This window comes from Dama dama, chromosome 5 (genome assembly GCF_033118175.1).
Source record: "Dama dama isolate Ldn47 chromosome 5, ASM3311817v1, whole genome shotgun sequence".
In the NCBI taxonomy this organism is placed as follows: domain Eukaryota; kingdom Metazoa; phylum Chordata; class Mammalia; order Artiodactyla; family Cervidae; genus Dama; species Dama dama.
Genome location: NC_083685.1, coordinates 27,489,924 through 27,503,167, shown reverse-complemented (window position 1 = coordinate 27,503,167; position 13,244 = coordinate 27,489,924). Strand labels below are relative to the sequence as shown.

Here is a 13,244-nt window from a genome sequence, read left to right as displayed (position 1 = left end):
TGTGGGCAGCACACGGGATGTATTCCTTCTAGGAGTACAGAGACGGGGAAAGAGAAAAGACCCCAGCAGGATACCCCGCCCTCCTCCTCTCCAACCCTGCTCAGTTCTCACCACCCGCTCACTGCTCACCTACAGCCACTCAGCCAACCTCATGGCCCCTGGGAAGGGCACTCTCAGCCCCTTTCTCCAACAGGAAACGGGAACCTGCCCAGGGTCAACCATCGCGAAGGGCAGCTGCCTGGGGGTCAGAGTGGCAGTGGGTGGGCATCCCCGAGCTGCCAGAGTGAGGAACTGCGGGGAGCACAGGAGGCTGAACCCAGGTAAGACCAAGAAAACGTGTTCGCATTTCATAATTTATTTAATAAATTTTTACATCCTGCTATTTTTCAAGAAAAGCGAGACTCAGGCCCGTCCAGCACTGCCCCCTGGTGTCCCGATGAGGCCATGGCAGCCTCTGGCTCACTGGACACTCTTGGTGCCAGGCTGTCTGGGGCCCTGGAAACCACTCACCATGAACGGGCATGAGGGCCCCCAACCCCGAGGCAGGCCCTGCGCCCCAGGGACAAGGCGATCTCCAAGGCGGGGAGGAGCGTCCCTGCTTCTCTCAGGACAGCGGGGCCGTGCCGTGTGCTGCTCCCAACGGGGTGCTGAGCGCACACTGGGACCCTGGGCCGGCAGTGAGGGTCCCCGGAGACCAAACTGGCTGAACTAGTCCCAGCTGTGACTCCCAGGGTGTCTGCTGTGAGCTCCCGCCCTGCTTCTCTGGACGGGGGTGCGGGCGGAGGCGGGGGAGGGGTGTGCCCAGAACACGGTGGGGACAGGAGGCTGCTGGGGGCAGCGAGGGTCTCTCCCTGCTGGGCTTGAGAGCCACCGCCCGCTCCCTGCCCCCGCCCCAGCTCGCTCAGTCCCTGCCACATGTAAGCTAGCACCAGTTGTGTGCTTGAATAAACCAGTTTCTTAAAGAAATGGGGTCACTGCTGTAGATGGAGAACCAGGCATCCATGGTAAAACAGGAGACTAAAAAAAAAAATAACCACCCTGGAAACACAAGCAGCTGCTGGCCCGTAGCCAAGGTGCCTGCTCTGCTCAGGGCGTGGAGGGGCTGGAGGGATGAACCAGCATGCTTGTAACTGCCCCTGGGGGCAGGGACTGCTCCTGTATCCTCCCCTACATAAACCCCCACCTGTGTCCCCACCAGGCTGCAGAGAATGGAGGGTCCCTGGGTAGCATGTTCCAGCGAGGCCAGCAACACACTGCAGTCATGAGGGCACGCTGCCAGCACTGACCCCAGCCCCACAGGCACAGGAACGGGGGTGGGCTTCCCTAGACCTCCACACACCAGCCCACCCGAACAGCTCTCCTATGAAACCACTTCTGGGGGGTGGTGGGGAGCAGGGTGCACAGGGTCAGCTCAGTGTGAAGAGCTGGGCACAGAGGTCCTCCCCCCGGCCCAGCAGGCCCAGCGCTGGGATGAACTCCAGTGGCACCGACTCAGGCCCCTTCTTCTTCAGGTCCCGCTCGAAGATCTGCAAGGAAAGGATGGACAGTCAGTCTGCGCTGTGCCTCCACGGCCACCCCACCCCCCCGACCCCCCACCCTCTCCACTGCAGCCCCGCCACATGCCCTCACCTCGAAGGCGGTGACCTCCAGCAGTGGGGCAATGCTGACCTCGGGCACAGACAGTGCCTGGTTGATGGCGCTGGCGGCCTTGGACACCTCAGGGTGGTAATGCTGCTGGAGGGCCTGGAGGGACACATGGGATTTCACCAGCCCTCCTGGGGCAGCCCTGAGCAGTGGACATCTCAGCGCTTCAGCAGCCCGGGGAGGGGGACAGAGTGGAAACTCCAGACAGAGACAAAGACGCCCCTGGGAAACCAAAGTGATGGGGCAAGATGGGATCCCGGAGGACAAAGGCCAGAGGAAGGAGCTGGGCAGACACACAGGCGGAGCTGGGCGGGTGGTCAGGGGGAGCACCCCAGTAGGGGCGGCTCTAGGAAGCTCAGGGTGTGATCTGGGTAGTCAGGGTGCCCTCACCTGCAGCTCCCACAGGGAGCTCTCCAGGGCTCGGCTCTGGGCCGGGTCCTCCTCTGTGGGGTTATAGGGGTCGGCATCCAGCTCTAGGAACAAGAACCAGGGGTGATCTCCACTCGTCCCCACGTACTGGCCTCGCGGCCAGGCCTCCTCCACCTCCAGCCGCACTCACCAGGGCCCCGGGGCCGATGCATGAGGACCCGGCAGGCTGGGTGTCTGCGCAGCAGGTTGCAGATGAAGGGCAGGACCATGAGCAGGGCCTCAGGGGGTGCCGTCAGGGCCAGGCGGGCCAGGCGCTTGGCGAAGGCAGCCACCAGGTAGGCAGGCAGGTGCCTGGGCAGGGCCGTGGGCATGAGACCCTGCTGCCCCCTGCACTGGCCCCCAGCTCCCCTTCCCACCCCGCAAGCTCGGTGGGGCTCGGGTGGCCCCTGTCACACTGAGCCAGGCCGGGTGTCCCCTAGTTCCACCCCCACCCCTGTACTCACGAGGACGACAGGAAGAGGTCAGCCAAGTGGAAGAAGCGGGCCCGGTACTTCACATGGAAGACGGACGGATCAAGGAGACCATACAGCTTCCGGTAGAAGTCAGGGTACTCCCTAGGGGGTGAGGTAAGTGAGGGGGCATGTGTGGGGAGAAGCCACAGAGAGGACAGATCGGAACCCCAGCCCAGGGGCTTCCCTGGTGGCTCAGTGGTAAAAAAAATCCGCTTGCCCATGCAGGAGACTCGGGTTCGATCCCTGGTCCAGGAAGATCTTGCATGCTGTGAGGCAACTAAGCCCGTACACCATTACTATTGAGCCTGTGCTCCGTAATAAAAGAAGTCACGGCAACTAGAGAGTAGCCCCTGTCTGCCTCAATGAGAGAAAAGTCCACGTGGCAATGAAGAGCCAGCACAGCCAGAAAGAGATAAATTAAGTTTTTTTAAAAAATGCCAGCTCAGGTCAAGGACGGACAAGTAGAGCTAAAAGGCCCACAAACCCCCAGGCAGACACTCACAGGTTATGTTTATGAATCAAGATGAAAAGTCCATTCAAGGCCAGCAGGCTGACGGCTCCACCTACAGATAGACACAGCCATGAGGCCCCAACCCAATAGCACCCTGACTCCAGGGATGAGATTCCAGCAAACCCAGAGGCCATCTGCCAGGTGGGAGGTAGGAAAAAACCTCCAGCACAAATACTGCTGACCAGCTGGGCCCCTGCTCTCAACCCTGCTCGATGCCAGCATCCAGGAACGCAGCGCACCACCCCATGCCTGGTCCCGCTCTGGGCCCACCGGGCGTCTCCTGCTCACCGATGTCGTAGGCGCGGGTGAGGAAGTCGATCATGAGGCTGGGCTGCGCCAGGTGGGGCAGGATGGAGTCGTGCATGATCACCAGCACCTTCTTGCAGACGCGGAGAGGCAGCTGCGGGAAGCAGCAGGTCAGGGTGCCGGCTTCCCCATTCGGAGAGCCCCGCACTGGAGCCCTGCCCTGGGTCCCTCCCCCTCTCCCTACCTGGTGCTTGAGGAAGCGGAGCCACATCTGCTGGAAGGCCTTCCTGTGTTCCTGCGAGGAAGCAGCAGGGGTCGAGGTCGCCCATGTTCTCAATCCCGCCCCACCCTCCTCCTGCCTCCGGTAAGTAGGAGACAGGATCAGGATCAAAGGAGTCGCAGCGAGAGAAAACCTCCCTCGGGGCCACAGGGTCGGGGTTCACAGCCCACCCTGGAAACAACACTCAGCACCCAAGAGGTCTGGGCAGGTTGCCTCTGACCTCCGGGAACCGTGCCTGCGGGCATCCTCTACCCCGCGGGTCCTCCTGTGACCCCGCTGTCAAGGCTAGGAAGGAGGTGCTGGCCCAGGATCAGGTGGTTCCCAGGAAGGCCAACCACCCATCTGTCCAGGGAGTCTCACCTTCAGATGAACGACCTTCCACTTGTCTGACAGCTCTGTAAGGAATGCAAGGGGTCACCAGATGTGTGACCCGGCCGGGCCCCTCCTGCCCACCCTCCCACCCCCAACACTCACCTGTGTGTTTCACATAAAAGCTGGAGAGGGTGCCCTCCTGGCGGGGCAGGCTCACGGAAGACAGCAGCATGAAGGCATTGTTCCAGAAAGCGAGGGGCACCTGCCAGAGGCCTGGCCTGAGCACCTGGATGCTGCACGCCCACTGCCTCCTCCCTCCCTGCTCCCAGGGACCCAGGCGGCTCACCTCAGGGCGCCCATCGGTGGCCCGGGCCACGGTGTCGGAGGCGGCCTGCATCGTGTGGTAGCGGATGTCGTCGTGCTCCAAATACTCCCGGAACTGGGAGAGGAGCAGGGAGCGGTCCTCCTCTGGAGATAGGAGGCCTCCCACCACCAACTGCATGTGGGGAGAGGGGCAGGGCAGTGAGCATCTCTCCCACCCCCGGGACAGGCAGCCCAGGGGTGGCACTCACAGAGCAGGGTCTAGGGCAGTTGCGAGAGTCCCCTCAACCCTACAACCCACAGATGGCTGGGGGAGACCCCGAGACTCACCCTGAAGAGCTGGTGGGGGAACAGATAGTTGCCTTCCCACTTGGGCTGCTCCAGCGGGTGCTCACCCTCCAGCTGCACAAACTTCATGAGTGTGCTGAGGGCCAGCTCCTAGGAGGAGGGGTGGCAAAGGGACCATGCTGCACACCCACCACACGTTACCCGCTGCAGACAGGCGCTTAGACCTGAATGCCTGCAAAACCACACTCCGGGCAGAGTCAGGAGACAGAACCCACAGCCCAGGAAACCAGCCACAGAAACAGAGAATATCCTTACCCAGAGAGGGGTCTGCAGTCACAGCCCCAGACCCCTGCTGTGCAGAGAAGGTGGGGCAGGGGCGGTGCAGGTAAGAGGCAAAGCCAACCACCCCAGCTCACCTTGACCTGAAAGGAGGGGTGAGCCAACAGCTCCCCCAGGCGGTTGCAGCAGCTCTGGTACCGGTGCCGCATCCACACCTTGTATTTGCGAGTGGCCCCGCGGGACCCTGTAGGCAGGACAGGGTGGTCAGCCCACACCCTGACTGGTGCCAGCCCCACCCTCCCCCTGCCTTCTACTCTGGGCAACCAGGGAACGAGTGGAAACGAGTCACTGTGGCTCTGAACCTGGGGTGGGACCAGCACGTTCCCACAGGCAGGCAGGGCAGGTCCTACTTGGACCTACTTAGGCCCTCTCTCTTTACCCCAAGACCCAGACATCCCAAGGAACAGACACCTAAACCTAAATCTTTGTGGTACTTACAGTCAACACTCCACAACGTCAAATCCCACAAGAGGTACGAGACACAGGTACACCCCACCCATCCTTTACTTAAATTCGGCTTGAAAGTCTGTATTACCCATCCCTTTCCCCAAATACAATCCCCTGATCCCACCCACCTGCATGGCCCATGATGGAGTTTGGGGTGGGTTTGGTGGGCTCATTCCATGTCAGCAAAGTCCCTCTCCAACCCTGTCAAGACCAGGCCCTCCTGGACACTCACCTGTCAGGACCATCTCCTCAGAGGGCAGTGGGCCCACAAACAGTTCTCCTCGGGCCAGCAGGGCCCCGAAAAGTCGGCTGCATGCATGCACCGCTTCCTGGATCTCCTCCTGGTCCTCAGACTGTGGGGAGATGCCGGTGTTCGCAGGGTGCTCCGTCAGGAACTGTGGCCCCTGCTCCCTTTCCCGACCAGGACCTCAGCTCCATCACCCTCCACCCCTGATCCCGGCGTGACTCTCCCATCCCACCTCTGCCAAACCTCCCCGACCCCCTCCAACCTAGAGCCCTGCAAGGCTGGAGAAAACTTCCAGTATAGCCCTGGACTCCACCTCACAATTATCTGCCCCCATCCGAGACCAAGTCCCACTTCGTCCGAACCCGAGGAGACCCCCATTCTGGTCTCTAACCCGCGGACCCGGCCGCGACCCCAGCCACACCACACATGCCCCCACCTGCAGAACGGCCAGGATGTCGAACACGGCGTTGGCCTCGCCGCGGCTGGCTAGCACCGCTTCCACTAGGTGGCCCAGCGCCCGTCGCGCGCCCCCGGGACCGGCGTCCCCCTCCATGCCGCCACCCCACGCGGGACAAACCAGACCCGTCGCTCCGCCGCCTGGCGCGCCACTGACGTCACGCCCCGCCCGCGCCGTCATCGCGGCGCGCCGGGCAGGAGAGGCGCGCGGTGGCCGGCATGGCGCTCTTCCACGTCGCGCGGTACGCTGGCCCCGAGGCGGCCGGGGCGGAGGCAGAGGCAGACAGCCGGGCTCGCGCGCTGCTGGAGCGGCTGCAGTGCCGGGCCCGAGAGCGGCAGCTGAAGAAGCAGCCGCCGCAGGAAGCGCCCGAGGAGGCCGCGCAGAGCGCTCCGGCGGCGGGGAAGCGGCGGCGACGGCCTCGCAGAACTCGGAGGCGCGAGGGCGGCAGGGAGCCGGGGAGCCCGCCCGCGCCCCCCAGCAAGCGGCAGAAGACCGACGACGAAGACGAGGAGGAGGGCGCAGGTGGGGCCTCGCGGGGCGGGGCGGGGTCCTGAGACTCGGGGCCGCGTGTTGCTGACAGCTGCCCCGGCCCCGCTTCTGCCGCGCAGAGAGCAGTGAGGAGACACCGGCGGAGAGCAGCGTGGGCGCCGAAGCCGCACGATCGCTGGAGGGCCGGGGCGGACCGCCCCCCGAAGAGGCCTCTGGGGCCCTAACCCACGCCCTGGTGCTCGGGGGCTTCGGGAGAAGCAAGGTGCCAAAGGTGAGCAGCCCGGGGAAGGCTGCAGAGCTGGGGTGACTGTCGTTAACGCAGCTCGTGTTCGTGGAACTGGAGGACGGTGCCTGCACCTGGTGGGTGTCAGGTTTGTGTTCAGTGAGTGGATTCCTGAGTAGACGAATTACTGACGCCTCAGCTGTTTTGTCTGCGGTGGCTACTAATCGTTTGAGTTCTGTGCAAGTTCAGCATTTCTACCTTCAATTGTAAAAGTTCTCTTTTTTCATAATCTATAAGATTGACTTGGTTTCTGTGCTGTTGTCACAGAGATCTCTAACCAGCTTCGCTTCCTTGGTGCACATTTAAGGAGGTTCTACAGTGCTCACTTGCTTACCAAACAAACAGGAGATTCTACCTGGGAGTTGCAGCTTTATCTTAGCACAAGAGATTTCAGTAAATAAATACTGGAGCTAAAGGGTGTTTGGACGGTGACAGTCACTAGAAAGAATAAGAGAGGCTTGGCAGAGTCCATGTGAAGAGATCCACTTTTTTTTTTCCTTTGAGTTTTATCAGAGTATTGTTGATTTACAGCATTTTGTTCATTTCTGCTGTATATAGCAAAGGTACTCAGTTATATATTTGTTGTTCAGTCGCTCAGTTGTGTCTTACTCTTTGCCACCCTGTGGACTGCAACATGCCAGGCTTCCCTGTCCTTCACCATCTCCCACAGCTTGCTCAAACTCATGTCCATTAAGTCGGTGATGCCATGCAATCCGTCTGGTCCTTTGTCGTCCCCTTCTGCCTTCAGTCTTTCCCAGCATCAGGGTCTTTTTTAATGAGTCAGCTCTTTGCATCAGGTGGCCAAAGTATTGGAGTTTCAGCTTCAGCATCAGTCCTTCCAATGAATATTCAGGACTTATTTCCTATAGGATTGATAGGTTGGATCTACTTGCAGTCCAGGGGACTCTCAAGAGTCTTCTCCAACACCACAGTTCAAAAGCATCAGTTTTTTGGCACTCAGCCTTCTTTATGGTCCAGTTCTCACATCCATGTATGACTACTGGAAAAACAGTACCCTTGACTATATGGAGCTTTGTTGGCAAAGTAATGTTTCTGCTTTTTAATACGCTTTGTCATAGCTTTTCTTCCAAGGAGCAAGCATTTTATATCCATTCTCTTTTTTATTCTATTCCCATATAGGTTATTACAGAGTATGGAATAGAGTTTCCTGTGCTGTAGAGTAGGTTCTTATTGGGAGATCCTTGTTGAGGTGGGATCTGTCTTTCTTAAAGACAGAAATCAGCCTAGTTAAGATCGGGGAAGAGGAGCAGGGAAGTGTGTGCCAGGCAGAAGGCCGGATTGGAGCAAAGGCCCTGAGTTAATAATGAGCTTAGTGTATAAAAAGCATGAAGGGGATTGTATACTTGGGGGGGCGAGAAACTGCCAGGTCATGGGGCACTGGAGCTGTGGCTCAGAGCACAGATATTTTTAGAGCATGAATGTTATCGTAGGTGCAAAGGTAAGTCCCTGGGTGGTTGGTTTGGCTCAGGAAGTGGCGCATTTTGGATTGTATTTCTCAGTTCCTTTAAACCTCACATGGAGAGTGAGTTGTGGGGGTCAAGGAAAAGCTGGGAAAAGCTGGGCACTCTCTGATGGTCCAGTGATTAGGATTCCACACTTTCACTGCCAAGGACCTGGGTTCGATTCCTGAGGGTTCAATCCCTGAACAACAATTCAGATCCCAAAAGCCGTGCAGAAAAAAAAAGAGCTGGGAGAAGTTTAAAGCCTTGCCTGTTTCTACAGCCTCTTTAGCCTGAGTGTTTTGAGTTCTTGGCTTCCCAGCTTGCCCAGCTGGCTCTGGAGTATTCACCTGGTCTTTCTCTTCTGTCCTTTGTGATAGGTCCAGCCTTTCCTGCCAGTGTGGTTGGCTCAGCCAAGCTGCGTTGGAAAGAATGTAACTGAAGGCTTGGTGCCTATTGAAGACATCCCTGAAGTCCACCCAGACCTGCAGAAGAAGCTGCGGGCACAGGGCATCTCATCCTACTTTCCAGGTGCCCCAGCCCTGGGCAGGTGGACAGGGGCAGGGGTGGGGTTCCTTCTAGAGCATGTTCAGAGCCATGCAGGGCCTCACTCAGCAGCTGCCAACACAGGCAGCCCCTGCAAACGTCCAGTGTCAGGTGTGGACTTGGTCTCAGCACCTTCAGCCTCTTCGACACTCCTGGAGGCCCTGGTGCCGACCCTGAGGGATCGCCCAGCCTAGAGGTCACAGACAGGGAAGAGGCTATTTCTGGCCTCAGAGCCTGTGCTAATCCTGGGTCTCCCTGCACAGACATGACCTGCCTCTCGCCCTTCCCTGTCCAGTGCAGGCTGCAGTGATTCCTGCTCTCCTAGAGAGCACAGCCAATGGGTTTCTGGTCAGCAGAGGCGGCTACCGGCCTAGCGACCTCTGTGTTTCTGCCCCAACGGGCAGTGGGAAGACCCTGGCCTTCGTCATCCCTGTGGTGCAGGTGAGTGTAAGGACCCCTCACCCTCCGGTTGGGCATGCAGGCAGGGAGCGACCCTGCTGACACGGGCGGTCATCCTCCTCTGCAGGCCCTGCTACATCGAGCTGTGTGCCAGGTTCGTGCCCTGGTTGTGCTGCCAACCAAGGAGCTGGCCCAGCAGGTACGTGGACCCCATGCCTGGAGGTCAGATCTAGGGTCTTTGTTGCTGCAGGGGGGCCTCAGATCACACTGGTGATGGCCGCTTCTCTCCCAGGTGAGCAAAGTGTTCAACGTCTACACGGATGCCACTCCTCTTCGGGTGGCCCTGATCACTGGGCAGAAGTCGCTGGCTAAGGAGCAGGAGAGCCTCGTGCAGAAGACGTAGGTCCCACTGGGCTGTGGGCACCTCAGGGAGGCAGGCTCACTTCGTGCAGCTGAGCGGGAGCCATCTGGCCCCAGGGGAGCGGCAGCAACTGCCATCCACAGGGTCCCCACGTAGGAGGGGTTGGTGTCAGGGGACCCTGCTGAGCCACCCTCTGCCCACAGAGCAGATGGCTTCCGCTGCCTGGCCGACATCGTGGTGGCCACCCCTGGCCGCCTGGTGGACCACGTCGACCAGACCCCAGGATTCAGCCTCCAGCACCTCCGCTTCCTGGTAGGTCGCCCACTTGGAGGGAGGCCCGGGCCTAGAGCTGAAGCTGACCTCAGCTTCCTGTCTCCTGCAGATCATTGATGAGGCCGACCGCATGATCGACAGCATGCACCAGTCCTGGCTGCCGCGGGTGGTGGCTGCTGCCTTTCCCAGTGAGGGCCCAAAGGATCCCTGTGCTGTGCTCCAGAGAACGCAGCCCCGGGTGGTGACTGCTGCGAGGTACCAAGCCCTGAGCTCGCTCTGCTCCCTGCAGTGGGACTGCCAGGGGGGCTGCCCTGAGCTGGTTCCTTGAGCTGTCTCCCATCTGAGATGCTCCCTGCCGGGCTGGAGGGGCTGCTGGTTGGGCTGTGGCTGCTTTTGCAGTACCCCATTCCCTTTCAGCATGTGCTGTCCCCAGATGCCCCTGCAGAAGCTGCTCTTCTCAGCTACCCTGACCCAGAACCCTGAAAAGCTGCAGCAGCTTGGCCTTTACCAGCCCCGGCTCTTCTCAACGGGGTCAGCGCACAAGGGCCCCAGAGACTGCGACATTGACGTGAACGGCGACTCGGGTGGGAAGTACACCTTCCCCGCAGGGCTTACGGTGAGCAGGGCACTGGGGGTGGGGAGGGGGTGTATCTAGGCACCCGGGTCCTGGCCAACCCCGTGCTGTCCCCCACAGCATCACTACGTGCCCTGCAGTCTCCGCTTCAAGCCATTGGTGGTCTTGCATCTGATCTTGGAAATGAACTTCTCACGGGTCCTCTGCTTCACCAACTCCCGCGAGAACTCACACAGGTGAGGCCTGGCTGCCCAGGGTGGGGCAGGAGCGGAGGCAGAGGTGGTTCTGGCCCCAGCCCACTGGGCTCTGGCTTCTCCCACCCAGGCTGTTCCTGCTGGTCCAGGCTTTCGGGGGTGTGACCGTGGCTGAGTTCTCCTCCCGCTACGGGCCTGGCCAGAGGAAGAGCATCTTGAAGCAGTTTGAGCAGGGGAAGATCCAGCTGTGAGTACCTGGCAGACAGGCCGGGTCCTGCTCTGGGGAGGGGCGCTCACTCAGGGGTCAGCTGGGTTCCTGAAGGTCTCCTGGTGCAGGAAATGCCCCTCTGGACTTCATGGGAGTGTCCCCTGCGGGAGGTGTTCCCCGCTCCTGGCCTCGGACAGGACCCACAGCCCCTTGTATCCCACCAGTCTCATCAGCACTGACGCCACGGCCCGCGGCATTGACGTGCAGGGCGTGCAGCTGGTGGTCAACTACGATGCCCCCCAGTACCTGCGGACCTACGTGCACAGGTGCGGGCCTGACCCTGGGTCTGGGGGCAGGGGTGGCCTGGAGAGGAACCACAGTTCCCTCAGATCCCTGAGGGGCTGGGGGCCAGCACTCTGCAGCAGCTGTGCTTGGTTTCAGGGTTGGAAGAACTGCCCGGGCAGGAAAATCTGGACAGGCCTTCACGCTGCTCCTTAAAGTGCAGGTCAGTCCTTGTGGTCTCAGCAGGAGGCCGGGGCTGGGTTCTACCTGGGGCACTGGGGGTGGGGCAGGGTGGGTGGAGATGAACCTCTTCCCCTCCTGTGCTTCCCTCCAGGAGAGGAGGTTCCTCCGCATGCTCGAGGAAGGTGGGGTGCCCGGCCTGGAGCGGCATGACACCCCCAGCGAGCTCCTGCAGCCCCTGGTCCCACGGTACGAGGAGGCCTTGTCCCTGCTGGAGAAGGCCATCAAGGTGAGGGGCCGCCCGCGGGGGCTTGTCTCTCGGGGAAACCCGAGGTGGAGGGAGGAGACGGGGCGGGGAAGCCCACAGTCAGGCTCTTTCTGAGCAGGCGCGGGGCATCTCGGCGTTGGAGGGGCAGGGCTGGCGCAGGGAGTGAGAGGAGGTGGTGTGGGCCAACCCTGTCTCCCCTCCTGCAGGAGGAGCGGAAGCAGAAGGCAGCCTAGGCCAGGACTGGGGACACACCAGCAAGGGCGCCCTCCTTCCTGGAAAGATCCTGAGCAGTGGCTGCCAGATGCCTGAGCAGGAGACCCGAATTCCTCAGTTCCAAGAGTCTCGGTCCCCAAGTACTCTGCTGCCTCAGGCCAGGCCCCGGGACACACAAGAGGCTTGGCCCAGGCCCAAGACTGGCAGAGGGGCACAAGGTCATGTCAGCTTCCCGTCAGGTGGTCTTCCTGGAAACAAGGCTCCAGTGAAGCTGTTCACACTCACCCAGAACTGACGGGGTGGTGTCTGCCATGCGTTTGGCTGTAAGTTGGGGGTCAGCCTTGAAGTGCCTTCAGGAATGCAGTTCTTCTAAGGACCTGAGCCACCACCCCGAGTGGGAGAGGTGGCCCTGGGTCCCTCACTCTTGGGGTGAAGCACTGGCCACTTGGTAGCCATTGCTGAGAGGCATGGCAGAGACCAGAGGACACGCTGTGTGGTCATCAATGCTTTACTTCATGATTATTCGTGTGAGATGAACATCTAGAAAAAGGTTTTGGAGCACCAACCACTGGCTGTGAGCAAGCCTCATTTCCAAGACTCATGTGCTGACGTTAAATAAAGTGTTAAACTGGGGACGAACTGTGGCTTCTCATCTCTGCCTGGACGCGTGTCAGTTGTTTTGGCAGAGCAACAACCCAACCCACGAGTCCTGGCGTCCCGAGTGCGCGCTGTCACTGCATCAGGGAGGCAGTGGCTGCCACCTGCAGCTGCACTGCTTTCTGCAAAGTCTCTGGGAGCACGGGGGCCTGCTCTCTGGCTGTGGTGAGCCTGTGTGTTGGAGGGACACGATCACAGGTGGCTTGGCTCACACCTTCCTGAAGAGCTGGAACCAGTCTGCACAAGTTGGGGTGGCGGGGGGCGGAGGCACGGTTGTAGCCAGTGGTGAAGCAGAAGCCTCTGAGTCACTCACTTGTCAGGAAACATCAGGTTGGATGTGTCCAGTTTATTGAAAAACAGTGCCCAAAATTACCTGAGTCTTGTTTCTGATAAATAAACAGCCCCTGCTGACTAGCTTTTGCTCACAGAAGGTAAGGTTGACTAGCATCAACTTCCAGGAGGTGGAACGGGGAATGCCGTAGACCCTCTCCCTAACAAAACTACGGGCAAAATCACAAAAACATAGCCACTTAGAGTCTAGAGATTGTCCTAAGGGCAGATAGCAAATGGAAAAATTTTCTCTAAGAAAATCCAGACAAGGGCCAGCTGTGTTTGAGCTCCTGCACCACCCCACCTCCCAGCCCAGCCCAGCATGGTGGAGGCTCCCCTCCCGGTGGGTTCGGCCAACAAGCCATCAGAAGGTGCCTGGTGTCACTGACCACCCAGGAGGTGCACACCAGACACCGGCCACCCCCCGAAGCAGTCAGCCGGGACAGCACAGGTGTGGCATGGACACGGAGACGGCCCCGCACGCTGGCACTGCTGGTGGTGACCCGTCATCCATGCAGCTGCTGTGGGACCCCAGACCCACACCTAGGCACACG

General features: G+C 60.1%; 2 protein-coding genes across 2 annotated transcripts; one reads left to right on the top strand and one right to left on the bottom strand.

The window, feature by feature from the left end:
* Nucleotides 1-339: 339 nt before the first annotated feature.
* NOC4L (nucleolar complex associated 4 homolog) lies at nt 340-6,115 on the bottom strand. Its single transcript, XM_061142164.1, has 15 exons — nt 5,953-6,115; nt 5,502-5,622; nt 4,900-5,006; nt 4,526-4,633; nt 4,221-4,370; nt 4,037-4,136; nt 3,923-3,957; nt 3,527-3,577; nt 3,325-3,436; nt 3,028-3,088; nt 2,517-2,627; nt 2,204-2,364; nt 2,035-2,117; nt 1,630-1,743; nt 340-1,526 (listed from the first exon to the last, which is right to left on the bottom strand). The coding sequence occupies exons 1-15, from the start codon at nt 6,067-6,069 to the stop codon at nt 1,407-1,409; spliced, it is 1,551 nt and encodes a 516-aa protein (XP_060998147.1). The 5' UTR covers nt 6,070-6,115; the 3' UTR covers nt 340-1,406.
* Nucleotides 6,116-6,175: 60 nt separating this feature from the next.
* On the top strand, nt 6,176-12,342 carry DDX51 (DEAD-box helicase 51). The gene is made up of 15 exons (XM_061142163.1): nt 6,176-6,495; nt 6,582-6,733; nt 8,586-8,736; nt 9,047-9,192; nt 9,278-9,349; nt 9,443-9,549; nt 9,715-9,823; nt 9,894-10,039; nt 10,202-10,400; nt 10,479-10,594; nt 10,683-10,799; nt 10,985-11,086; nt 11,202-11,265; nt 11,377-11,511; nt 11,697-12,342. The coding sequence occupies exons 1-15, from the start codon at nt 6,192-6,194 to the stop codon at nt 11,721-11,723; spliced, it is 1,947 nt and encodes a 648-aa protein (XP_060998146.1). The 5' UTR covers nt 6,176-6,191; the 3' UTR covers nt 11,724-12,342.
* Nucleotides 12,343-13,244: the final 902 nt, after the last annotated feature.

Coding starts and splice junctions, on each gene's coding strand:
- NOC4L (XM_061142164.1), bottom strand. CDS start 6,069: ATGGAGGGGGACGCCGGTCCCGGGGGCGCGCGACGGGCGCTGGGCCAC. Junction 4,137..4,220: donor CCACCGATGGGCGCCCTGAG/GTGAGCCGCCTG, acceptor GGCCTCTGGCAG/GTGCCCCTCGCTTTCTGGAA. Junction 2,628..3,027: donor TTGATTCATAAACATAACCT/GTGAGTGTCTGC, acceptor CTCACCCCCTAG/GGAGTACCCTGACTTCTACC.
- DDX51 (XM_061142163.1), top strand. CDS start 6,192: ATGGCGCTCTTCCACGTCGCGCGGTACGCTGGCCCCGAGGCGGCCGGG. Junction 10,595..10,682: donor TCCCGCGAGAACTCACACAG/GTGAGGCCTGGC, acceptor TCTCCCACCCAG/GCTGTTCCTGCTGGTCCAGG. Junction 11,266..11,376: donor CGCTGCTCCTTAAAGTGCAG/GTCAGTCCTTGT, acceptor GCTTCCCTCCAG/GAGAGGAGGTTCCTCCGCAT.